Source organism: Pygocentrus nattereri, chromosome 17 (assembly GCF_015220715.1).
Source record: "Pygocentrus nattereri isolate fPygNat1 chromosome 17, fPygNat1.pri, whole genome shotgun sequence".
Lineage (NCBI taxonomy): Eukaryota > Metazoa > Chordata > Actinopteri > Characiformes > Serrasalmidae > Pygocentrus > Pygocentrus nattereri.
This window is the reverse complement of record NC_051227.1, coordinates 19,594,229-19,620,039: the sequence shown is the minus strand read 5'-3', so window position 1 is coordinate 19,620,039 and position 25,811 is coordinate 19,594,229. Positions and strand designations below refer to the sequence as shown.

The window sequence follows — 25,811 nt, the reverse complement described above, 5'->3', positions numbered from 1 at the left end:
AAGTTTACAAAAAAGTATTTGTAAAGTACTTGTAAAGTAGTTGTAAAGTATTTGTAGATGTTAGGATTTGGATGCAACGTCTGTGTTTTCATTTGTAGCAGAGATGAGTAGGTTGCTTTTACCTCAGACCTGTTATACCAGTATTTTCAATATAAAGCATGAATCAATGGATGGTAGGTGGCTTACTGCCACTGATCTTATCGAAACTGAAAGCAGCCAAAAATAATATCTGAAACTGATCCTCCCAGAAATAGACGTTAGCCCGAGACCTGCATACATTATCTCCAAGTCATCCAGCGCTAGAAATACATCTGTGTTGTCAGAGGTCTAAGCACGTTTACTTTGAGAAGTAGACTCAAGCCTGGCTGACAATTTGTCTTTGACCTTTTCTGCCAAAATTGGTGGAGTATTTAATGGCAGAGTTTGATGGACTGCTGCCTTAATAAGGTGTTAAGCTACTGCGTCTCTCCTCACTGTTCCCACTTTAATTAGGCAATTATGCACCAGCCCTGGGACTTAGAACATATGGGGTCTTCTGTGTCTTGTGTGCTTGTGGATTGTGTCAGAGTGCAGTGCTGTCAGACAGACGTAAGAGTTTATCCCACGTGGGCTGATGTTTGGCAAGCGTTCAGTCCTCTGTCCTCTAATATTCAGTCCTACGGTTCTGGGTTTATGGGACTACAGGGACGACAACTAGACCAACAACCCAGACAAAGTAGATCATAGATTTCTACTTTGGAAAACTCCCAACTGTGTTCTGGAAACCCATGGCTGATATTCCATTGGAAGAAAGAGAATATAATTATTCACAATATGAAGGAAATATGAATCTTCATGTCCACCATCTCCTCCTACTTTTCACCCAGGGAAAACTATTAGGACCAAAAGCTTGTCATCACGTGGAAGCAGATATCACCTGTTATGTTGCTCTAACCTCATAGTAAGACTATTATTAGTATTATTATTAATAATAATAATAATATTATTATATACAAATGTGGTGACAGTTGATTATAGTCAGAATTAAGGTTAGATTTAGGTTCAGCATTATGTTTAGATTTTGGGTTGAAATAAAAGTTAGGTTTAGGTTTAAGGCCACACTTGATAGAATCGGCCACATTCCACAAGTTCAGCTGCATTTAATTGATATTTAATTGGTTGTCATTGAATGACGAGGTCAGCTTCTACAAAACTTCTACAGTGAACTTTCAAAATAAAGTGTTATCATTATTATGATTATTACACCATTCCTGTATTGAGGGATGATTGTCACGTTATTCATCTCAAGTGAGACACAATTAAACTCAAGAAACCATCTAAAATGGCTCTAGGAACACCAAATACCTATTTTACAGACAGTCTAGCACTTTATACTCTAGATATTATAGACTTCAATGTAAACTCACGTTAAGGAATTTAAGTAATGAATTTAAAGGGTTTGGAAAATAATATGTGTCACATTAAACATCCCTTAACCTGCAGCAGGACTGAGAGGATAAACTGCTCTTCCCTCACTGCGCAAGCAGCTACTGATTTCTTCTTTTCCCAGTTTTCTAGCATCAGTCCACTAGAGGGAGACAAATTTACATTTAAAGTCTTAACAGCTCATTCAGGACTTTCTCACCAGCTCAAACACTGAAGAACATGTTTGGAGGACCAGTGAGGAGCTGGACATCTGGAGCAGAATCTGACTATAATCAACTTTTCTATTAACATGGCAGTTAATGACCATCTTATCCTCCTAAACATCATGTGTGGAGACCAAAAAGAAAGACTCAGTAATCAGAGTGTTTGTTTAAATGCTCTATGTGGATCATAATAAAGTCGAATTTAGGGGGAAAATGAAGCATGGACAAAGCGTCTTGATCTTTAAATCTTTAAATGGGAGCATATTTCATGATAATAATGAATAATACAGTATTATTATTGAACAATGCAATGAAAATGACCCTGATTTCTCCAATAATAATCCCTGATCCCTCATTTTAACTTTAACCATTGCACAGGAAAAACGCTTGAAACTGTTTAACCAAAAGAGCTGTTTGTAACACTTACCCCTTAAGACCTTAAGCTTCTCTGATTGTTCTAGTTTAATCTCATTTAAGATAACAAGATTACAGGACCTTTAACACCTGCCACTTTTACACCATCGTACTGCATGTGTCATGGACATGCTGTGCATAAACGCTTCTGTCAGGTGTTCAGGGTGGGTCGGCTGCCTCCCATGGCTTCTGTATAATTCCTTAGCCACAGGCGTGATAATGACTCGCTACATTAAGCTAATGGCCAAGGAGAGATAGAACGGTTTGCTTTATGTTTGTGACTGAATATTAAACCATGGACCCTCTTTTGTCCTGCAGCCACATTACAGGAGATATATGCTGTATAAAGGGGCACAACAGAGAACTGTGGAAACAGCTGTCTATCTTCTTCTAGACAGATGAAATAAAAATTAAAAAAAATACAATTATGCCAGAAAAAGTGAATCCTTTCCATGTCAAATGCCGTTTCTTAATCTTCTTCTTTTTTTAGTATTATTCTTTTATATTTTATCTATACATTGCTTTTCTTTACGCTCAATAACTTCTATTAAATACAGCAACTGTAATAAGTGTATCCTGGTCAGAAGAAATAAGTGAGCACTAGTTTAAGTACATGTTTGATTTTGTATCCTTTTCATTTTGTATCAGCACCGGCTTTTGTTTCTAGCAGCGCTGCAGCTCACGGGCAGTTTGGACCTTGTACCAGCTAGGATACAGTCTGAGTGGACAACAAGGCATTTTTGCTAGTTGCTCTGGACAAGAGCATCTGCCAAATGCTGTAAATGTGAATATAAGTACTCCAGATGACAGAGTGATGTGTAAACTATTACAGCACTCTCTTATCATTGGGCCTTGAATCTAGTCATGGTTTCAGCCCCACGTTACACCTAAGATACTATATAAGCTGTAGTTTTACCCAGTGTTAGTACTGAATGTTTTGGGGAAATTATCTAATATCTAGGCCTGATTTTTTGGCCTAAAAGTTGAGAATATAATATTTTGTGGCTTTAGGCTGGAATACTGAATAAAGTGTGCTGTCGGTTAGTTTTGGTTGTCATGTACACAACACATAGATGTTTGTTTGTTTGCTTCTGTTTGCTACAGACAGTTCATAAGATCCACGCGATTCAATTACATTTATCCTCTTTGAACTCAAGAACTTGTTAGGTTGCTGATAATATAGGCTATAATATAAATTGCAGCTCTTGTGATTTGAAGGTTGTGCCCTTTCTTGTGATTTCAATACAGAAATGATTGTTCTTTCTGCCTGAAGCATGAAGTCTCATGTGCTCTTTGTGAAATCATTTGATGACCAATATGGTCATGAAATGTGAGAGTCTTGTACAACCGTATTTCACAATCGATAGCCTCAGTTTAATTATGTGTAATGCTGTCACATAAATATATATAAATGTAATAAACACAGCAAATCACCTTCAGACAATGTGTTGTGCAATGATATCCACTTACTTTTATGATCGAGAAATAATGAACGGGAATAAAAGCTGAGGTGCCACTCATTCAGTTCCTAATTCCAGAGTTAGAGTATACCTGTCATTGTGTTATGATTCAGACGGCTTTTTTTCAGAACAGAGGAATATGTAGGGTAATTCAGTGCCCACTGTCATATTTAGGACTAAATCAAGCCCTAAAGACATTGCTAACTGGTTCAAACATGTCTGGGGAGAGACAGGAGGTGAGGTTTGAAATATTAGAGCCCACCACTCCGAGCCCCAGGAAGTACAGCTAATAAGCTACCATCGCCATGTTCAGCAACCTACCTAACACTAACCTGGTTCATTAGTAAGATCCTGTAAATTAGTAAGATCCTGATCAAACACCAGCAGAATAACTGTTTTACACAAGTTCTAGCTACTGTACGGTGATTTCAACTGCAATCAATATTCAGTAACACGTTCTATGAATGTCATGTATGTAAGCATCTATAAACATATTCGTAACATTTCATAACTCATAATTCATAAGGCATTATAAATATGGCTATAAATATTTATAAAAATGCATTACATGTTATAGCCATGTTTATTATGCCTTATGCATTGTTAACATAATGCCTTAGAAGTACTGTTCATAACAAATTATATGAGCTCGTAAGTCATATTTGTCCTCTCTAAGTAAAGTGAAGTATACTGGACTATAGCTTCCTCCAGTGTTAAGAGTGAGGCTTCAAGTTGAAGTATTTACTGAAGAATTTGCTGAAACACTAAAACATACACAGTAAAGCTCATTACAGGCTTCAAATGTCAGACTTTAAACTAGTGCTGCCATCAGTGTTTTACCCAAAGTGGGAAAGTCAATGTACACCATCGTTAATGTACACCACCATTAGCCTGGCACTTATCACTGCATATCCAATATTATACTGTTTGGAGAATCTGAATATTCAGGACTGAAGCCCCAAAGACGCAGTCCTAACAGTACCAGCAGTGACAAATAAAATACTGTCTTTACTTTACACTCTCCAACCTGGGACTGACTTCTTTGGCACTAACAGTATAACATGCTATTAACAAAACATATAATGCATAATATTAACAATTCATAATGTATAATAAACATGGCTATAAAGTGTAATTCAGTGTAATTTATTTTTTATAAATATTTATATAAGGGGCAGTCGTGGGTTGGAGGTTAGGGAACTGGCACTGTGACCGGAATGTTGCCGGTTCGATCCCCAGCACCGACAGTCCATGACTGAGGTGTCCTTGAGCAAGACACCTAACACTCAATTGCTCCCTGGGCGCCGTGGATAGGGCTGCCCCCTATAAGTGTGTGTCATAAGTGTGCTCACTTCCCCCTAGTGTGTGTGTCTTCGCTAGTTTGTGTATGTGGTGTTTCACTTCACAGATGGATTAAATGCGGAGGTGGAATTTCCCCTGTTGTGGGATCAAAAAAGTATCACTTAACTTATAACCATGTTTATAATGCCTTATGAATGCATTATAACATGTTATAAATGTGTTTATAGATGCTTACAAACATAACATTCATAAAAAGTGTTATCCATATTCCTTAAAACAAATGGAAATAAATGAATTAACAGCAGAAGTAAAGGCTTGGGCCCCTTGTTTCTAATGTGGTTACTTGTCATTCAAATGCTTAGGCAGTTTGCTTTTGAATTAAGATACATTCTAATGAGTTTAAAGAAACACACACACACACATCTTCTAAGCCGCTTCTCCTTCTGGGTCGCGGGGGGGTGCTGGAGTCTATCCCAGCTGTCACTGGGCGAAAGGCAGGATACACCCTGGACAGGCCGCCAGTCCATCCCAGGGCGTTTAAAGAAACATTTTATTCAAAGTTCTAATATGTCAAAGACCCGAATGTACTGGTGTAGTGGTAACATATCTGAGGTTGTCTGGTTTGTTGGATTTAATTTCTTATTCCTGAAATGCTTCTTTAGTATTTCTGGTTCTGAGGTTAGTGAAAGTAGCACATTCTGAAGAGTGTAAGGCCATTTACAAGAGGGAAAGCTTTGAAGCTTTGCATGTTCTGTGTTTTACTCTACAGTGTGTGTTTCCTTGGCATATTTTGAAAAAAATAGTTTTAACATACACATTTTTTCCCAACCCCTAATAAACATGATTAATATGCAGCCAAATAAGAACACATATCATTTTAAAATGTTTATTACTTTTAAAAAATCTCTTTTTTGTCTTTTTATTCTTTGTAGACATAAAAATATAAAATCACTTCAACAGCAAAAATGACAAAGTGCAAATCGAGTTCCTAGCGTTCCAAAAGTTCGGAGAGTTCCGAGTCTGTATGAGGAAAGTGAGAGAGTCCTCTATGCTGGGGACATGCTGGGCACTTCAGTCTTAGTGGACATTGTTGAGGACTCATCATCTCCCATGGGGTTCTTGCCACAGAACAGGGTCATGAGCAAGCAGTTACGGAACTACAAAGAAGTCAAGTTAATGAATATGGAACACCTACGTTTTTTCCCATGGCTTTTACTTCACGTTTAAATTATGATTCACATTAAATGAATTCTCTAGGACAGCCATGCAGGCTCTTAAAGGAATACTTTAAAATAGGACTATTTCATTCAAATCTGTATTTCTTACATCTGTAGCATAAAAAGTTATACGAGAAACTGTAAGGCGGCTACATCAGTACCTAACCACTGGCTTCCACTATGCAAGTACAGAAAATAGTATTCAGATAATTGTTCGTGGTAAGTGACAATATGAGGCTTCTTCCCACTTCCCGCTTTCATTAAAAGTGAGTTTTGAATCCATGTAGTTTCTATTGTTTTAATAAGTACAGGTATATGTTTTATTATTATTCTTTGCAAGTCACTACATGCTGAGTAAAATCTGTGGAATAGTCTTATATTTCTATGTTAGTATGATCAGAAGATGGACTGACCTGTTTGTTCAGCAGCACATATAGGATGGGGTTGAAGATGGCTGAGCTTTTGGAGAAGAAGGCAGGAATGGCCATTAACAGTGATTCCAAACTAATGTATTTAAGTAAGTATTTGCATGAATAGTCATCAGTTTAACAAGTCAGTGTGGAAAAAGTATCAATAAATTTTAATATCAGCAGTAAGCAAACTAAAATAAATACAGATTACAGTGTCAAAATAACGAAACATGATGTAAAAGAATCAAAACAGCGTGTAGTCTCACCGCTTTGACTGTGCACACAAGCCGTCCATAGGTGAAGTAGATGACAGTGACAGGGACAATGAAATGACAGACGAACATGTAGATGACATAGGACTCATTGTTGTATCTGGGGTTGAGTGTGTCCACAGGAGCACTGCAGCCCCTCAGGAATGTACCTGGTTATTTAGCAGAGCAGATTTAAGAATATTGATCGGCTTTTATAATGCTTTAAATCAACACTTTAACATCAAATGAAAGGCTCCAGCTTTGCAATTTCATTTTTATTTTAGTTTTCATTCAGCAAGAATAGCATCATTTCTTCATTTCAACATCATTTTTACAGTCACATTAGTTCTAATCGCCAATATTTGGCTTGCATATGTTTATAAGAAAAAAAAAATTAAGTGCTATGGAAACTTTATATTATGTGGAGGTTCTTTAAACTATAAAAAGGTGCTCCACAAAAAAAAAACTGCCCATAAGGATCCAAAAATGGGTCCAAAGAACCCATTGTGAATTTTGTAGGTAAAGACACTATTTCTTCGCTCCATTGGATTAATATTGCATGGCAAATCTTACCTGGACCATCCAACAAGAGGGGGTGCAGCACAGCTATGTGCCATGACCCAGGTAAAAGCAATGATGGCCATTGCATGAGAGGAATTTGAAGCTTCCCATGGGCTTGCAGACCACAATGTACCTCTCAATGGCCAGCACCACTAGTGACCGGAGAGCCACCTCGCCTGAGGAAAATACGTCATAATTATAGCTAATGTAGTTAATGCTGAAGAGTAAAAGTAAAGTAAAAGTAGCCGTTGGCTGCTGAGGTGATGGTGAGTCCAAAGCAGACCGTGATCATCCCAGCCACAGCTAGGTTGACCAGGATGAAACTGAGTAGCTGTCGGAGCTTCTTGTGCTGGGTCATGACAAAAAGGGTCAAGCCGTTGATGGGGAAACCAAAACATATCAGAAAAAATATGTAGCAAACCAGAAATTCAAACTGCCATGGGTCTGCTAAGTAGTACTGTTCATACAAAAAAGGATCACGTACAAACCCTGTGCGGTTATGCATCGTGATTTAGAAGTCCTCACCCTCAAAACCATGCAGACCTGACATGTCTGGAGTTGAGTTGAGTATGAGCAAAGATTAAAAAGTTTTTTCTGCTTTCACCTTGTCCTCTTGTGCCTCTGTGTCCTCCAAATACCAGCATTTATACCTTGATTAAGGGACTTTAGAGGATTAGTGAAAAGTGATCATGAAGGATGCTGAGAGGTGGCAGACTGAGGGCTAAGCTGATGGAGCTTCATTAGAAGGTGTGAAACACGCCAAACAACTGTTTAGCTGCTAAGCAGAGATTTGAGGGATTTTCACAGTGCGCTGTAACTCCTCTCACGAACCTGAACTTAATTAAACTGATTTACATACTTTATTTCACAAACAGCTAAGTGAGTGCAGGCAAGTGTAGATATTAAGTTTGCCCTTTTATAACCTAATATAACATATTTTAGTTTAATTCTATAGCCATAAAGACATTTTTTACATTTCTGGATATGAAATCGTCTCCATTTTTTCATCCTTCAAGCACATCGGCTGTTCTTCATGTAGTGTGAAACTTTCAAGATGAATAGACCAGTACTTTAAGATAATGACAATATGATGTAAAGACTGACTGAGTCTGTAATTTCCTCCTGTGACTGTCCAGCAACAGTAAACATGCTGGACAATATGAGCAGGCAGCAAGTGCACAGGCCAGGAGGTTTAATTCCTGGTTGTGGTGTGAAGAATTCTCAGATTTCAACACAGCTTTAAGTTAGAACAGACTTCTCTTTGTCAAGAAGGGACACTTTCTCTTATCTTGTACCAGCACTTTTGAGGCCAAACCTGTTGACATAATGTGACTCTCATGATTTAACACCTGACCTCATCTGTCAATGGGATTTAAGGTGCAGCTGAATTAACCAGCAGCAGTGTCGTCAGTGCAAAAAGCCTTTCCCGTTTGAGAGCTTTTTGCCATCAGCAGGTGTTAGAGTTACTTAAATCCACAGATTAAATTTCCATTTGAGGTTATGTGCAGATAAGACAGAATTTTTTACAGCTTCTAACAGTGTACGGTATACCCTTCATTTTATTATTAAGTAAAACTTTTTAGAAAGGATTAAGAACTCTAATCTAAATGACTTACTCATTTCCACAGGAAACAAAGAAATGGATATAGGCTTTTTAAATAAAAAAAAAACCTGATTTTCTGCCCAATTTAGTCGTTTCCAATTCCACTAGTTAGGACTCCCCCAATCACACGATACTACCAATGCTAGGAGTGTGAAGGCAGCATAGGCTTCCTCCGAGACCTGTGAAACCAGCCACCACTTCTTTTCGAACTGCCGTTCACGTAATGTCATGGGACAGCCGAACGCACTCGGAGGAAAGCGCCAACCACCAGATCTGTTATGTCAGCTAACAGACGCCTGCACTGACCAGTATCACATTGAGTGGTGGGGGGAGAAGCGGGGCCATCCTACCCACCCAGAGAGAGCGAGGCCAGTTGTGCTCTCTTGGACTCCCAGCTATGGATGGCTGTAACATCACCAGGGATCGAACTTGCAATCTCCTGATAACAGGGCCAACGCTTAGACAGTTGAGCCACCTGGGAGCCCCAGATATAGCCTTTTACAAGCTCGATAAATGTCAACCCATTGTTTGTGATCAGATGAAGTGGGCCTTTTGATGAACATAGGCACAAAATAAAAAGAACAAGAACATCACTCGATACATAAAACTAGGCCAGTCTCTGCGTAGACATGCTTTCATCAAGTGAGCAACTGCAGTTTGTACATGCCCATAATGTTAAACTCATAATTATGATAATTGTCTTGCGTCAATGCAGAGTGAGACTGAATGTTTCTATTTGAGTATAAATGCACAGCCTAATGTCTCAGATTAGGAAGATTTAGGCTACTGGCAGGTGTCAAAGCATGGGTTAACAGAATGCACCTATAACTCACAGAGGAGACTGAGTTGTGTGTGACCCCAGATGACCAGTTTAAATATAAATACTAGTCCATTGTAATACTACAGGTTTTATTCATTATGAAGTGACTCTCCCCACTCAGAGAAATGCAGCCATCAAAAAGACAAATGACAACAGCAACGTGGAATGTGAACTGCTTACCTTAAGACATGGCATTTTATCTATATTATCCATCATTATATATCTCATATATGTTATGTACTGTGTTAACTGGGGTATTATGTAGGATCATTTTAATTCAGCGCTTTCATTATATCTCATTTTCACCTAAAAATGTGCCATACATATCTTACAATGTTCCAACAGATCAATGGATGTGGATTACAGCAACATTGGACAGTGGATCTGACACGCTTTGGCTCTCTCAGACAACTCTTATCCTCTATTCAGCATAAACCACCCTGGAGCTTAATCTTCCACAACAAGCCTCCAAATGGCATTTTCTACCAGATGTATGTCCAGTAGGAGGTTTCAATTATTCAAAGTTTATAGACATAGTTGTTCTAAAGTAGCTATTTCAAAGCAATCAGGACAATAACTCAATTTCCATCTTATTAAACCAGTGTAGACAGTAAGGAAACATAGAGCAAAGGTAATGAATCAGTCCTGAAGTGCTAACTTTGATTCATTAATGTCATTACAATCTGTATCTCCTGAACAGAAAGTTATTAGGCAAGAGTTAGAAGGTTCCCATTCTAAATGAATTATCACACACTTGTCGTTAATGGACCCTTGACTCCCCGTACCACAAAAAAATAAGTACCACAAGGACAATAAAATGTGCTCACTAGAAAATAATAATCACAACATAAACCATGTAACCATACCAAATCCTCTTTTTCTGTATGCTGTAAGAATGTTTAGATCCGTCGAATGTCACAGTCTAAGAGATCCCAGGTCATAGTCAAATTCAATCTGATATTAGATGCAAAAGCTTATTTTAGATTGACATTCTTAGTATAGTACATATGTAATATGTAAACCCATGTACATGTAAATAAGTTCAAACCACAATCATATGACTTTCCTTAAAAACTACACAAATATATATTTTTTCAGTTATCTTTTCCCCAAAATGTTCAAAGCTTCTCTTTGTCACAAACTCCTAAGCTTGTTGTAAACTTACATTAAGATCCAGTTGAATCTATAGACAGAGCTTTTATCTGCTCTTCTCAGATGATAATTAGTAAATACACTGCCTGATGTTATGTTGGTATGTCACCATACATGTTATATGAAGTATGGAATGCTTTGGCTTTGTTGGCCTAGCAAACCTGGTGTCAATCAGTTTACAATGATCTTTAAACATAATTTAAATATGCATCTTACAAACAATCCATTACTTGAGGAAAACAAATTATATATTATATATTCTTACAGTCCTGTTGAAACTTTGTCTTTTCCGAAATTCTGTAAAGCTGCTTTGTGACAACATCTGTTGTAAAAAGCGCTATACAAATAAATTTGATTTGATTTGATTTGATATATAATTTTGTTAAATTAATGAAGCACAATTCAAGGAAAAGCTGAAAAATCCATACTTACAAAGGAAAAAAGCAGTGTGGGTCACTGCTAAGATGAGTAAGCATGTCTCTACTTCTTTGTTTCTATAGTTAGTTTCTGAAGTTCAAGCTTTTCTCTTGCTTGACTGAGAGTAGTAAAAGATCTAAATGTCTCTATGCATGTCTAACCAGCTAGATTCAGAGTTCAGTCTGTCCTTACCTTTACTCTAGACAATTTACCATTGTGGATCAGGGCTGCTCAGGTAATTGGAGAGCTTGATTGTTCTAACTGACTCAATTAGGTCTGACACTCTCTGGCACTCTTTGTCTTTTTCATTGTCACCCTTTGTTAAAGGTACCTGGTGGTGCTGGTGGTGTAAACTGGTACTTGTGGGTTTCATGAATACAGTACAATCAATCCAATGCTCAAACAAAAAGTGGAAATTCTGTGGTATGTTTGGATTTTAAAATAGCTTTAATATAATTCTTCTTTACTTGTCTCTCCTGACTGCTTAACTCAGATTAGCAGGGCAGGTCTCCTGTTTATCTAAAGACAGACGGCTCAAGAACTTAACTGATTTAATAAACTGCAATAACACAGTTGCTTCTGCCCAATGTAATGACAGAGAGGGGTTAATGAGAAAAGATCTGCATTAAGTTTTCCCTGAAATCAACTCAACCCTCTACTGACCTCAGGAACTAAACCAGTAAATCTACTAAAGCACATAAACAAATTTCTATTAAAAAAACTCACTACACTCCAAACATTTGCATAGATGCTGAACATATTTGTACAAAAGTGTAAACTACGAATACATGGAAAAGTAATACCACTAGTGACAAATAAATTGTATTAAATTGTAAATAAGTATATTCAATAAATTATAAATTAAATATATTAAAGAAATTATTTAATTAATTGACAGATGAGGCAATTCAAAGAGCATCATCATGAAATGTCTTCCCACATATACGCAACTTACTATGGCTACTTCAGAGTAAATAACAGATTCTGTAGAGCATTTTTAGTTGTAATACTGACTAAACCTATAATAATTAAAAGAAATACAACACTGTCCTGCATCGTTGTGATAAACTCCACTGTGTATTTCTATGTGCTGAACCCCTGAGTAAATCAATAACTCAGGGGTTTAGTCAATAACTTCAAAACTTTAATTATCCTTAAAGCACCAGTAAGTGGCTCATACTGCAGCAAATCTTCTCACTTCAGGAACATCCTGTATCTCACTTTAGGAACCTTAGTGTTAATAAACTTCATTACAGTACTTCTCCAACAGTTGGCAGCAGCTCCTCTTTCAAAAAGTCCTGTAAGTCCACTGAAGGGTCATCCAGATCAAGGGTGAGGAACTTCTCCACCACTCTTTCACATCTGGACACAGAGTTAAAAACACAGTTGCATTACTATTCAGTTGCATCCCAGTATGCATTGTCGGGCTTAAAACAATAATGTTCAAGTTAGTTTAATTTCCGTAGCCAAAAAAAACAGAAACAGCACAGCCTTGATAATATAACAGAAAGTGTCCTTACTAACAGAAGATGTGTCCTTTGTTTTTACACTCACTTATCACTGTGATTACACTAATCATTATAGGCCCTCTCCAAAGAGTCAGATATATTGCTGACTGATGCAGACAGAGAAACAGTAGAACAAAATTGGCTACAATATTTTTTGCTTTGTATATAACATACCAGTCTTGGGATGGCAGAGTTATACAATTAGTATCCTCATTCAATTGTTCTCGCTCACTTGAGAAAAAAATGTAGTAAAGCCATTAATTCTGAGAGATGCAGTGCCTGGCTTTTTAAACACACAAGGAGGGAGAATGTTCTAGCCTTCATCCTCTAAGATTAGTGGTGACATACCTACTACATTAGCTACTTGATTAACAAAGCACAATTAAATACACAAACCTGCTGATTTGTTCATTACTTGAGGGCTGGTCAATCCTCTTGATGGTCCTTCCGGTTCTATATAAATCTGATACCTGCATTTAAATAAATAAATAAACATGTTTTGACACAAGCACAATACTGCCTATATTCTTTCCTATATTTTCCAGTGTTGGTCATACCATTAAATTCCTATCAGTAAAATTACTGTAGATTATGTGCCAAAGTGAAAGTTCCTGATCTAGTCATTTATAAGCTTAGCTTTCTGGTTCATGACTGATAAAAGACTGGCACTGCACAGAAACGTCATGAAAAATACCTCCACTCCTCTCTGCACCAGAGCAGGTGGCAGGCCAGCCAGTGTGGCAATGTTTGCAGCATAGCTGGACTGGCAAATACCCTCTCTCAGCTGGTAAAGAAAGACCAACTCCTCCCCATCTACAGTAGTCTCTAATGTCTATCCAGATATAAAATATGTAAAACTAATTATGCATGAATTTTACAACACAAATTAAAAAATGATTCAAACATCAGTAAATAGTGGACTGTGGTAATAATGTGAAATACTGTCAGGCACATATTAAAGCACTACTCTTTAAAGCATGGGAAGCAAAAGGGGACTTCCATTACAACAGCTAGACAAATGGACACAAAGCAATGATTGACTGTGCACTGTATCCTACAGGAACTGTTTACAAAACATTTAAGCAATACAATTACATATTAACTGATGCGTATAATACTAGCCACCAGATATGTGTCTAAAAAGCTTGACACTGACCCGAATGAAAATGCTATAAATTTACTTGATTCACATATATAACATTTATACATAAATAAACTACATCAACACATCCATTACCAAAATTACATAAACACTTTAGAGCAGAAGTGAAAAGGCTCCTCTTCCACAAAAAGGTGCAATACATCTGCATATGAGCACTGTTCAACCCTTTAAATGGCCACCGGTGGCCCCAAGTTTTAGGACACACTTCTATAGCCTAAGAATACCTCACCACGCTTGCATGTAATATGTATGTTATAAGCATGGGATTTTAATGGGATTAAAAAGTAGAGGACACACACCAGCAGGGAGAGCAGTTGAGAGCAAGGCAGGAGGCCCAGCTGCAGAACACTGTGAAAGTTTGTCGCAAGAAAAACGAGAGGACACTCAGCTGGAGCTTTGCATAACCAGTGATTCAAACACGCAGCCAGGAGTGATAAACCATCAACCTGCAAACAGAAATACACAGTACTAATCTGAAGGATACACTGTTTTAACTCCTTGTCTCTACTTAATCGTCCTATGTTCCTTGCCTTACCGTATTGGTTCCTTTGCCAAACTCATCCACTAGCACAAGGGACATACCAGTGCTGTGGTTCAAACCCTGAGCCATCTAGACAGGAAAATACATAACATGTTTTTCACATGTACACTGAAAAAATGTGTGTTGAAGTTACTTAATTCATCATTTCCATGTATTAATTTCCATATATCCATATATTATGTTATATTCTATATAACATATATTACACTAACATAACTGTGCTTTTCAATTTACTTACTTCTGTCAATAATTGAATTGCTGTAATACATTTTACTGATGTGGAACCAATGTACACATTTGAATCAAATCAATTCCAAGTGTTCAACTCATTGTTTATTCACTGTAATAGAACAGGAGGATCGATAATGGGTAAGTGTGACATGTTTGTACCTGGTTTAGATCTATCATGAAGGTGCTCAAGCCCACGGACACAGACTCACGACTATGCATACGAGTGAAGATGGCATCTACCAGACCGATCTCAGCCTCTTTTGCAGGCACATCAGAGCCAATCAGGGCCATGAACACAATCAATCCAACCTACATCAACCAAGTCAGCAAACACTGAATGTAACAGTGGGCTTATGTGCAGTCATGGTAATGAAGATTATTCTTTTCTTTATGTTTGTGCCCAGTTTTATTTGGGGAGGTATGTGAATTACAGGTTTGTTTTGTGCTGTGCTTGCCTGTTTTAGGTATATGCTCTTGCCAGAAGAGTTTGGCCCTGTTAGCACCTTCACTTTTCCCTCAGTCTCAGAACTGATGCATGGATTTGACACAAATACTGGTGTGCATAGCTCTAGTAGAGGATGCCTGTAGGAGAAATGTGGAGGGAGAAATAAAGAGAAATAAAGAAGTGATGGCAGTGAGTATTACACTAGATTGGATACACTGAATTAGGCACCCAGTAATACACTCCCTCCCTAACTGCCAGGAACACTGTGTACCGGGATTGATGCAGCATCAGTCTGCTGTGTGGTGTCAGTGTAGGGGAGCAGTAGCCATAGTCCTGGGAGGCCTTTGCCAATGCCATAAGACAGTCGAGCTCAGCACACCGGGACAGAATTTTGTAGAGACAGTTGCTGCGCTGCAGCACAGCAGCTTGGAGCTGCGTCATCACTGCTGTCTCCATGTCTGAAACACACACACTAATGTCACTGTCAATACTCTGTGCCCATGCTTCTCCATGCCAGTCAGAACACTTCACCATTCTAGTCCACTCAGTACAGTTTGTTACATATATCTTTTCTATTTGATCAGACAATTTAGATGAAAGGAAGACAGATCATATCCAGATTAGCTTCTAGTTCACCTCTGATATCACAGTGCAGGTCACCCAGCATGTCGTCCAGCTCTTTAGTCCTAGCACTGCGATAATGAAGCCGTTCTTCTGACACAAACTGGATGAGTCACAAAGACACAAACACACAAATGTAAACATATTTACATTAGAGTGAAAAATATACATTAGTCTCTGTTATACTGTTTCCCTATTATATTTCTTTTTATGGTGCCTTCTATTTTTTATTGTAGCTTGTTAATTTGAATAGCAATTAGACCGTTTATTCAATTATACAGTGCTACTTTGACTATTCCATTAACTGGCTTATTCCCTTTGGCATTTTTGGAAATCAAAGCATTACAAACTTCTAGTGCAATTTTTTTGTCACTGGACCACTAAGCAATTACACTGTACCCTGAAAAATTGCACAATTACTTGGTGAGTGTTTTTCATTTACTGGCTTACATTTACATTCAGTCATTTAGCAGATGCTCTTATCCAGAGCAACTTACAAAGTGTAGCAGTGGTTGGTGTAGTGTATTGGTTAACACCTCTCCCTTCTATTTCAAATACCTCTTGAATCTCCTATTCAAGAGGTATTTGAAGAATCTAAACCTGAGAGACAAGAGCCATACCATAATTTTATCTAGTTAAACAAATAATACAAGTGTGAACACTGAGGAGTATGAATTAAATGCATTTATCAACAAAGTAATTAAACAGAGATAATGTGCAGAAGACAGAACAACAATGTTTATATTCCATTTGTTTATGATTCTGACATTTTCCCTAACAGTTTCTTTGAAAACTCACAATAAAATCAAGGCCTGCAATCTCAAAGTTCTCCTTCTCCACCATGTCAGGCAGCCGTGGTACTGAAAGAAGGAACCCGATCTATGGGACACAAACAAAAACAAATTATTAATGAGTGGGGATACAGCATTGTAAATATCTCAGCACAGCACCATCTACAGTCAGACACTGTAAGTACATCTCTTAGTGGTATTCAAATTGCCAGGGTAGTATAAAATCTTTGTTATTAGTAAACAACCTATGGCTAAACTACAAAAAACTAATGAGTGTTGAAGTACAAGAGGAGAGCACTAGTGATCCCAGACCAGAGGGATGTAAATGACGCTGCATGTAGAAAAACGAGAGTCCAGATTCTCCAGCTCAGCTCGGGCCACATCTGTCAGAAAGTCTGACAAGCCCATCATCCTTCTTTTCTCTGAAAGAAAAAAAAGAAAAATTGTAGAAGACTGACCATGGATAAATATCACTTTAACTTTTCAGACAAAACACCCGGAAATCAAGCAATTTCGCCAATTGAAGTGAAAATGAATTTTAACAAGCTCACTTTCATCAATGGCAGGGTCAACATTTGGCCTAATGGTGAAATGGTTCTCGGCAAAACTCCCTTCAAAATCCACCTGCAAAAGAATTGTACTTAAAAATTAGTGACAAACATCAAATTAAACTCATGTCTTAAAGGGGAATTTCACAGATGTTATAACTTTCTGCTTCATTAAATCATTTAAATGTAAACACAGTCACTTAGAGTGTTTTGATGCAAAACTAGAGACACTTACTGAGTAAGAAATGTCCACAGTGAGGATCTGAAGTATTTACAGAATTCACAGAAACTTGTTGAATATGAAACAGTTACAAATACGGTCCCTGACTGTCTGAGGCAATGTTTTATGACAGTTTTGCATTTCTACCTAAAACACATTGAAATTTATTCATGGCAGAGAGGTACATGCAGGGTTTTGTAAGGATTCACCACTATTGTACCATCATCATTATTATATACGTTTTAGGTGATAATAAAAAAGACTATATTTGTGTCATAGACATGATGACCCCTGGTTTCTATTACTACCCCTGTAAAGAAATCCACATCAGTTGGTTTCACTACAATTAACTATTTCACATCAAATTATTCTCAATGACATCTCAATTGCTATAATATTTAATAAATATTTAGAAATTCATGGAATTCCCCTTTAATGAAAAAAAACAACAGTTGCATCATGATTATTATGACGACTGTCGATTATATCTTTTTAACAGTGAGGAAAATGAAATGGCATATAATTCACTGTAAGCTCACCACTTTGCTGATGAGTGTGGCGATGTAGTCGAGGTCATCTGTAAAGTCTTTACTGATCTCTCGAAAGAGCTGGATGGTCTGCGGGAGAGACCGTACTGTGTCTCTGATCCCCACAGCACTGTACACAGTCTGAAGGGCAGAAAACAAACACAACAAAAGAAGAATTTTTTTATTATTATAATTTCTTTAAATTCTGTGGAGTATAATATAAATTAAAGTGAAGTGTAAATGACCTTGTAGAGATTCCTCCAGTCACTGCCTTTGGTATGAGACAGAGACATTTTGTATAGCAAAGTCTGTAAGAGAAATTTGTTTAAGAAACTGTGAAAACAAATACAGACAAATTGTCAGCTGTGAAATCTGTTTAGAAAATTGAATTATGATAAATCTCGATTTATTAATTTTATATTTTTCAATGAAAAATATTTTTAATCTGGAAAATGTACAGTGCTCTGCAAAAAATATTTTTAAAAAGCTCTTCACGTGGTCATTGTTTGTTTGCTCAGAAGTAACACTAATATTAAATAAATAAGAACAATATTAATCAAATAGATAGCGCTTTTATATTAATGGGTTCACAAAGTCATTTCCAAATCCCTCCTTGGGACAGTCCAGTATTATATTTAGTCATTATTCTGCACCTGGGTTGTCATATCAATCCTTTAGCAAAAAAAATCAGGAGCTGTGGTGATTTAAAATTTCCATTCAATGGCTAGGGATATGTAACCAAACCTTTTTCATTGCTGTAGCTCAAAATAAAACTACTTATATAACTTTTTAGAAACAAAAATGTCTTGTTACTTTTTACTTCTTTAAAGTTTGTTTATTTTAATGTAATATGGTATTTTCACAAGAACACTTATTATCCAGATAAATGCTTTGCATGCATTCCTAAGACTTTTCACAGTACTGTATTTCAACAATGCAAATAGATGTAGATACTACAGCATCCGTGTGATGCATTTGAAAGTGGCTGTTGCCTGAATGTACCGGAATATTCCTGATGTTGCGCAGGAAGTTCTGCAGTGTGTTCATAACATCAGAGTTTCGAGGAGACGTAAAGAAACGAACCACCTCCTGTCTTCTCCTCAACACGTTCATGTCTCTGGTGGGCCTGTGGAACCACTGCCTGGAGAAACACAAATGAAATCTTGGGAACAGAAAGCAGGGGTGCACAATGACATCAAAACCCTGTTGGTATCAGCAGATATTTGCTTAAAAATAATTCGATTTGACTGATATTTCAAATCAAAATTGGATTATGCATTTATTGTACTCAGAATATTTAGGCAACACTGGGCTATTATGATAACGTCTGCACTTTTAATCTTATAGAAATAAACACTACATTTCTCTGCATTCTGCTAATCTTGATAGATTCAGTCCCAAATTCTGTGTTTTATGAATGTTTATTTATCTGTATTTGCATCTGCAGATATGGGCATGAAAATCGGCCCACAATTCCCATACTGGTGCAACCCAGAAAGGCCACAAGTGTATCAGAGCAGAATCCACCAGCACAGTATTGGCTGTAGATTAAAAGACAGAGAGAAAAAGAAAATGCAGAAGACTTACCGTAAAAGTTTGGAGCCATACTTGCATCTGCAGTGATTCAGTATACCTGAAACATGCAGACAGCCTCACTTGACATGCATAAAAATCTTTGTATGTTTTAAATTTGAACAAACTGGAAATGTGACTCTACCAGCATCAACATTTCATACAGTCAAAAGAAAAACACCCCCCAGTCTAATAATATGTTTTGCTGAGTTTCTAAGTGTAAGTTACCAGATCCTCTACAGGGAACAAACTTAATTATATTTTTCTCATTCACACTTTCTAAATTTTTGCTGAATTTAATATATAAGAAAACATAAAATGTGTTATCATTTTTGCACAAATGACATTTTATTGTTTTTTACCCCATACGTTCAATTCAGCAAAAAACAGTAAATGTCTATCAACATGTGCAACATAACATTATTTGAGCAGTGGTGCCCAAACATTTGCACACAACTAATCATTCTCATCCAGACACTTCCACAGACACTACACAACAACAGGTAACAGGTGTGTGTTACCGAAGAGGCTCAGACCCTCCTTCACTCCAGACTGGAGCTTGTACACAGAAGGGTGCAGCTCTGCTTTGAAAATCTGGAGAACGCTGAGGAAATAAGGAAAACAAATGAACATCACATGGACCAAAGAGCACAGAGATTTAATATTTAGGCTAAACTGGAATAGGTTTAAATGGGCACCTGTATGTGTCTCTGTCCATGTATACCACATCAGTTCTGTGAAATGACAAATATGCAGATCAGACTGAAATCCTGTTTTAATAATTTAAAAATAATGCCCCCATGGAGATTTTAAAACTTCCCATCGAGAGGTGGTAAACTACATCTAGAAAGCAAAAGTAGGGGCATTAAAGCCAGAATATAAAAGGAACATGCCAAACAATTAACAATATGTTTTGAGCTCTGGTCGTACAGTGTGTAGGCAAGTAACTGTAATATGGGAACCCCCACACTGCTGTCCTCCAGTTCAACCCCAACTCTTCTCCTGTCCAGACATTTCAGGAGCCCTCCTATGCTCCTCAGCTGAAAGAAAGAGTGGACTTGTATCAATAACTTTGTTATTTGTAAGTTTAAAAAGCTACGTGAGTTTTACTTTCATTAAACATGCAAAACAGTCATTTTTGAAAAGTAAAGTAATGGACTGTTTCTACCAGTTTCTACCCACGAGTTGTTGAACTGGTCATGCCAACAAAAACCCGCCAGACCATGAGTAAAAACACAACTTGATCTATATGTACACTTCACTTTAATGTTATTCTGAGCTGCTGTTTGACTTCATGTATTCTTGGACTGAACGCTTGACTAACATTCATGAGATTGTTCACTGAACACTACTTCAAAAACTGTTGCACATATTTTGCACATACATATACACACTTCTACGCACCAGTGTACTTCTGTGTCTCTAGTTTGTTCTGTATTTATTGACCGCTAACTATGTATTGCATTGTCTATTTATTATGTATTGTTTTAGTAATTATTAATTACAAATGATTAATAATTATACATCCTGTCATCCACAACAGATATGTCTCACCATTGTCACCGAGTCAAGCGAGATGCAGGAGGACAGATACGGGATTCGTTCTTTCTCAGTGACGGATGCAGGAAGAAAAGGGAGATGTGCTGACATGAGCCTTTGTTTACTGACCTCCAGCCCTGCAGTACAGAAAAGTAAAAAGGATGTGTTGGAGTAAGTTTAACATTCTCCTCCTCCCTCTCAAAGAGCCTACCATCTGTTTGATTGTTTGTTTCTTTTAAACAAATATCATTTTGTTAATTTTGCAAAGCAACCTAAAGAACATCTTTAAAATTTACCAATGGTTAACGTGTCCAAATACTTTTGGGGGTCACCATGAGATCATCTGTAATTTCTCAGTATATGCTGAACATTGTGAACAACTTCTATTGTTTGGTTCTTACCAAAGTCAGCACTGGGATACACCACAATTTCTGGTCTGTAGTCTGGATTTGATCCTAAATGTAAGAACAAAAAGTGTTGATATCTGTATGAGAATAGTAGCCAACATTGACCCTTTAAACACCAAATTTAACTTACCAAGTCTTTTGATAAACTCGGCCATGTTTCGCTCCTGCTTCGCACTTGTGATGACGACGTGAGGACTGATCTCCTGAATCACTGTAAACAATAACTCGCAGCTGACAAGCAGAGTGAACTCCACACAAGTGAATAAATAAATGTATGCTCCATAAATTTCACTAGAGCACATAACCCATACATAAATAATGTCTGTGATGCAGAGAAGATTCGGTTTCAGATTTGCATTCAAAATCTGAACATGGAAAATAATTGAATTTGGAGATTTGGGAGAAGTTACTCAACATTTGTCTCATTCTGTCTCATATGCCATGTGAATATGTAAATAGATATACTTTTATACTTTATTTTATTTCTCTTGTACTTTAACTTCTGTCTAGATTTATTTCTATTTTGTATTTTTCTGCATAGTTTATGTAAGTTTATGTGTAATTATATGTCTTGCTACTGACACAGCAATTTCCCTCTAGGATCAATAAAGTTCTCTCTATCTATCTGTCTATCTGTCTGTCTGTCTGTCTGTCTGTCTTTCTATCTATCTATCTATCTATCTATCTATCTATCTATCTATCTATCTATCTATCTATCTGTCTGTCTGTCTGTCTATCTATCTGTCCGTGTATCTGTCTGTCTATCGATCTATCTATCTAGCTGTCTGTCTGGCTATCTATCAATCTATCTATCTATCTATCTATCTATCTATCTATCTATCTATCTATCTATCTATCTATCTGTCTGTCTGTCTATCTATCTATCTATCTATCTATCTATCTATCTATCTATCTATCTATCTATCTGTCTCTCTGTCTATCTATCTGTATATCTATCAATCTATCTGTCTGTCTGTCTGTCTGTCTGTCTGTCTATCTATCTATCTATCTATCTATCTGATCAATAAAACACGTCTCATGTCAGCTGGCACTTGTCATACTGCAACAGCAGAAGCAGTGAAAATACTCTGTGTCTGTGCATTTAGGAGAGGTGTGTTTAAGGGTTGTTCTAAACTGAATACTACCATAACAATGGTATGTCAAAACAGTACACAATCATTATTATAACCATTATTTACTTCATGTACTCCATATAAAATAAGAATTTACCTCTGTCCAGCAGGTGAAGATCCCGGTTATCCACCGTGTCAGGCATGAAATGCAGGGTACAGTCTCTACTGTCATAGAAACTGAGACCAACCTGACACTGGTGAACAACCACGCTGAGAAATACCTTGAAATTGATGAAAAGTATTCAAATGAACACTTCAGTAAAGGCGAATCTGCCACTGTCACGTAAATAAGCAGTTAAATGAAATGAAATCATAAATTGTCCGTGCTCATTCACCTCAGATGGTCCCTCATTTTCGTCTCCGTTCAAACTAGCAGCACGGGATGACACGTCACCTCTCACAAGGTTAACATAAATCTCCTCAGTCATATTATTAGAGCTAAAGAAAACAATACTTAAGTTATATTATTACAGAGCTATAATGTTAGCTAGGTTACTGTGACTTAACCACCAGGCAGTGATATATGGTTTACAGTTAAAAAGGGTGGCCTAAAACCATTTTCAGTTGCACGGATAATAGTTTGGCTGACAAAAAAGATAGATAAAAGATAGGAGGATAGATAGACTGCCTCCTCCCCGGCAAGGTTAAGTTAACTCAACACCAAGATCAAGATCCAAAGACATCCCCCTGTTAACTCCCATTAAACAATAATCTTAGCCAGCTAGCTAGAGTAGCACTAGCTTATCTAGCCACAGAGCTGGCAAACTAACCTAGCTAACTTAGCTCGACTGTTCTTCTTCGGTCAAATAAGCTAGAAAACCTTTCAGATTCAGTTTATATTACATTAAACAGCAGAACCTAAAACCTGCTAACGTTATATGTAAAGGACCACGGGGAGGGGAAAACTAAATAAAATGTGATTTATATTAGGGACACGAAGAATTTGAGCTCTCCTGAGTTTTGCTTCAGCCTTGTCTATTTAACTACGTCGACAGACTATTCTTAGCTAGGTTAGCCAGCTAGCTTTCCAAATCTGAATTAAGTTACAAGTCTATAGCTACGTTATTACCATTTAATACCATTGTTATCGTGGTGTTATTGATGAGTTGTTTGGTTAATTACCTAGCTAGCTCGCTAGTTAACCTTGTAAGCTAGCTAGTTGTTTAGGCTAACGTGAGTTAGCTAACCTAGCTAGCGTTAGCTAGGTTACTTAGCTACCAAGGGCTTAAATTCACTTGCTGGCTGACCTTGCTAGTGTACCTTACGAGCAAAGTAACGTATGTTATTAGCTGGTTAACTGAGAGAGCTTCATACAAAGTACCTACAGCGCACTTTTGTTTGTATAAATAGAAAAAATGAATAAGCCAAGCGAATGTGTTAGCTACTGTAAGCTAAGTGAATCATTGGCCTCTGCTTGTGGTGTGTCAAATAAGCAGCAGTGTCAGTTATAAATGTGTGTAGCTACAGAAAAGACCAGACGTTGGCTGTATAGCTAATATGCAGCTCTGTGTTCTCAGGCTGAGCCCAAATGAACTGAATCAAAGGCCAAACATTCAGAGGTTTAAGTAGAGAGTTGTTTATTTTTGCACATCGACCAAAATGGTCATTGTCGTTTCGGACAGCATTTCAGTCCCTACTAAAACTAATACCACCAAACATGAAAACAAACCAGCCAAAAAAAGCAATAATTTAGTTTTCCAATAGTGGTTAGGTTACTCAAGTAGAGATTTGCAGTGGAAATATCTAAGAAATAATACGTTTTCTTTTGCATAGCATGAGTGCATTTTAATATAAATGTTTTTTTAATGTGGTCAGTGAATAGTTAATGTCATTAAATGCTGTTTGTCAACAGGGGTCACTGTGAAAAAAGAAGCGAGAGACTGAGAGAGAGCAGGGTGCCTGTGTAAACGCCCCTGGCACTGGTTGTGGCTCCGTTGCACAGGTGAGTATCACAGCACTCATTGGTGAAGGTGAAGTTTAAACCCATCGCAAACTTCTCTCCGGCGATCCCACACAAAGACGGGAGCACACAGCTCTTTTCATACAGGACCACCTGAAAATCACCTGTGGAGAACGAATGTGTACAAAATAGAAGTCCTTATGGGGCGCTATCCTGGATCCAGGCCGCTGTGTGAAGCCGATATGTTTAGACACTCAGATTCACAGACATCAGGGTTATGATCAGCACGTATGACGTGTTATTCACCAGGTAAGCCAAAACAGAGGGCTTGTTGGTGCAGTTTTCCACTATTAGCATTATAGCAGCAAAGTATGTCCTGGTTCGGTTCTAAATTTGATCATGTAAGACTGCAGAAATTGTCCAAACTCAATTATTTTAACTTGTTCTATGATACTAAATAGTGGCCAGCTTCTGTATTGTAGCTCGTATGTCAGTAAAAATTAGTGACGAACATCAAATTAAACTCATGTCTTAAAGGGGAATTTCACAGATGATATAAGATGTTGTTCTGCTTCATTAAATCATTTAAATATAAACACAGTCATTCAGAGTATTTTGATGCAAAGTACCCACCTAAAAGTACCTAAAAAATCATATAAATATGATTTTAAAAATCTGTACCTGAAGTTATTAAACGTTAAAATTCTCATATTAAAAGCCAAGGACTTGTCAATAATGTGGCATTACCTCTCTGGCCAATGGCCTTGCTGGAGAGGCAGCGCTGGCCTGGAGGGCACCTGGTGGGGTATCTGATGCAGTCCAGGGGGGAGATGGCAGGGAACACACAGGTGTAACAGAAGAGAGGTACTGGAAAGTGTGGAAAGTACTTTCATAAACAGGAAATCAAAGTGAATTCAGAAAATATACACCAACAGCACATGGGTACAGGATAAACAAAAAGTCAGAGGATGCGTAGTAAACAGCAATAACTATATGCACATTAACAAGCGTGAATAACATTATAGTGCACATGATTGGACGTATCTGTGTAATGAAAATGAGATTTTTAAAGAGATGAGTTGAAATAAAGTGTCTTGTTGACCACAGCCTGGTACCTCACATAACAGCAGGTTATTGCAGAAATGCATTCTTACTACAAACGCATTCCTATTGACATCTTTCTGTTCATTACTCACCCACAGATGGCAGCATGCAAAGCAACAGAAGAGAACTGAGTCGAGAAGACATCTTCTCCTGAGGTGTCGTATTCCAGCTTCGAAAGATTTTTAGAAAGTGCTCCAGAACCTTGCAGTGTGGGTCAGAGTTGTACCTTAATAGCCCAATAACCACATCTGTGCCTGTCCTACTTCACATCTTCCACAGACTGCTCCCATATAGCCTGCTTTCTTACAGTCTTGATGAACTAAAAAA

The 25,811-nt window shown here is 37.5% G+C and overlaps 2 protein-coding genes and 1 pseudogene across 2 annotated transcripts; all 3 read right to left on the bottom strand.

Annotated features, from left to right (window-relative positions):
- Nucleotides 1–5,850: 5,850 nt before the first annotated feature.
- Nucleotides 5,851–7,793, bottom strand: LOC108432967 (annotated as a pseudogene).
- Nucleotides 7,794–12,485: 4,692 nt separating this feature from the next.
- On the bottom strand, nucleotides 12,486–22,908 carry msh5 (mutS homolog 5). Its single transcript, XM_017707162.1, has 24 exons — nucleotides 22,816–22,908; nucleotides 22,578–22,701; nucleotides 21,478–21,558; nucleotides 21,342–21,395; nucleotides 20,956–21,077; nucleotides 20,332–20,441; nucleotides 20,100–20,135; nucleotides 19,923–20,005; nucleotides 19,417–19,462; nucleotides 18,832–18,970; nucleotides 18,075–18,137; nucleotides 17,842–17,970; nucleotides 17,086–17,158; nucleotides 16,847–16,956; nucleotides 16,542–16,622; nucleotides 15,759–15,846; nucleotides 15,394–15,580; nucleotides 15,133–15,259; nucleotides 14,837–14,986; nucleotides 14,441–14,515; nucleotides 14,205–14,351; nucleotides 13,438–13,575; nucleotides 13,140–13,213; nucleotides 12,486–12,597 (listed from the first exon to the last, which is right to left on the bottom strand). Exons 1-24 carry the CDS (start codon nucleotides 22,906–22,908, stop codon nucleotides 12,486–12,488), a joined length of 2,442 nt encoding a protein of 813 aa, XP_017562651.1.
- Nucleotides 22,909–24,036: 1,128 nt separating this feature from the next.
- Nucleotides 24,037–25,811, bottom strand: lypc (ly6 domain containing, pigment cell). Its single transcript, XM_017707171.2, has 3 exons — nucleotides 25,577–25,811; nucleotides 25,128–25,247; nucleotides 24,037–24,544 (listed from the first exon to the last, which is right to left on the bottom strand). Exons 1-3 carry the CDS (start codon nucleotides 25,626–25,628, stop codon nucleotides 24,336–24,338), a joined length of 381 nt encoding a protein of 126 aa, XP_017562660.1. The 5' UTR covers nucleotides 25,629–25,811; the 3' UTR covers nucleotides 24,037–24,335.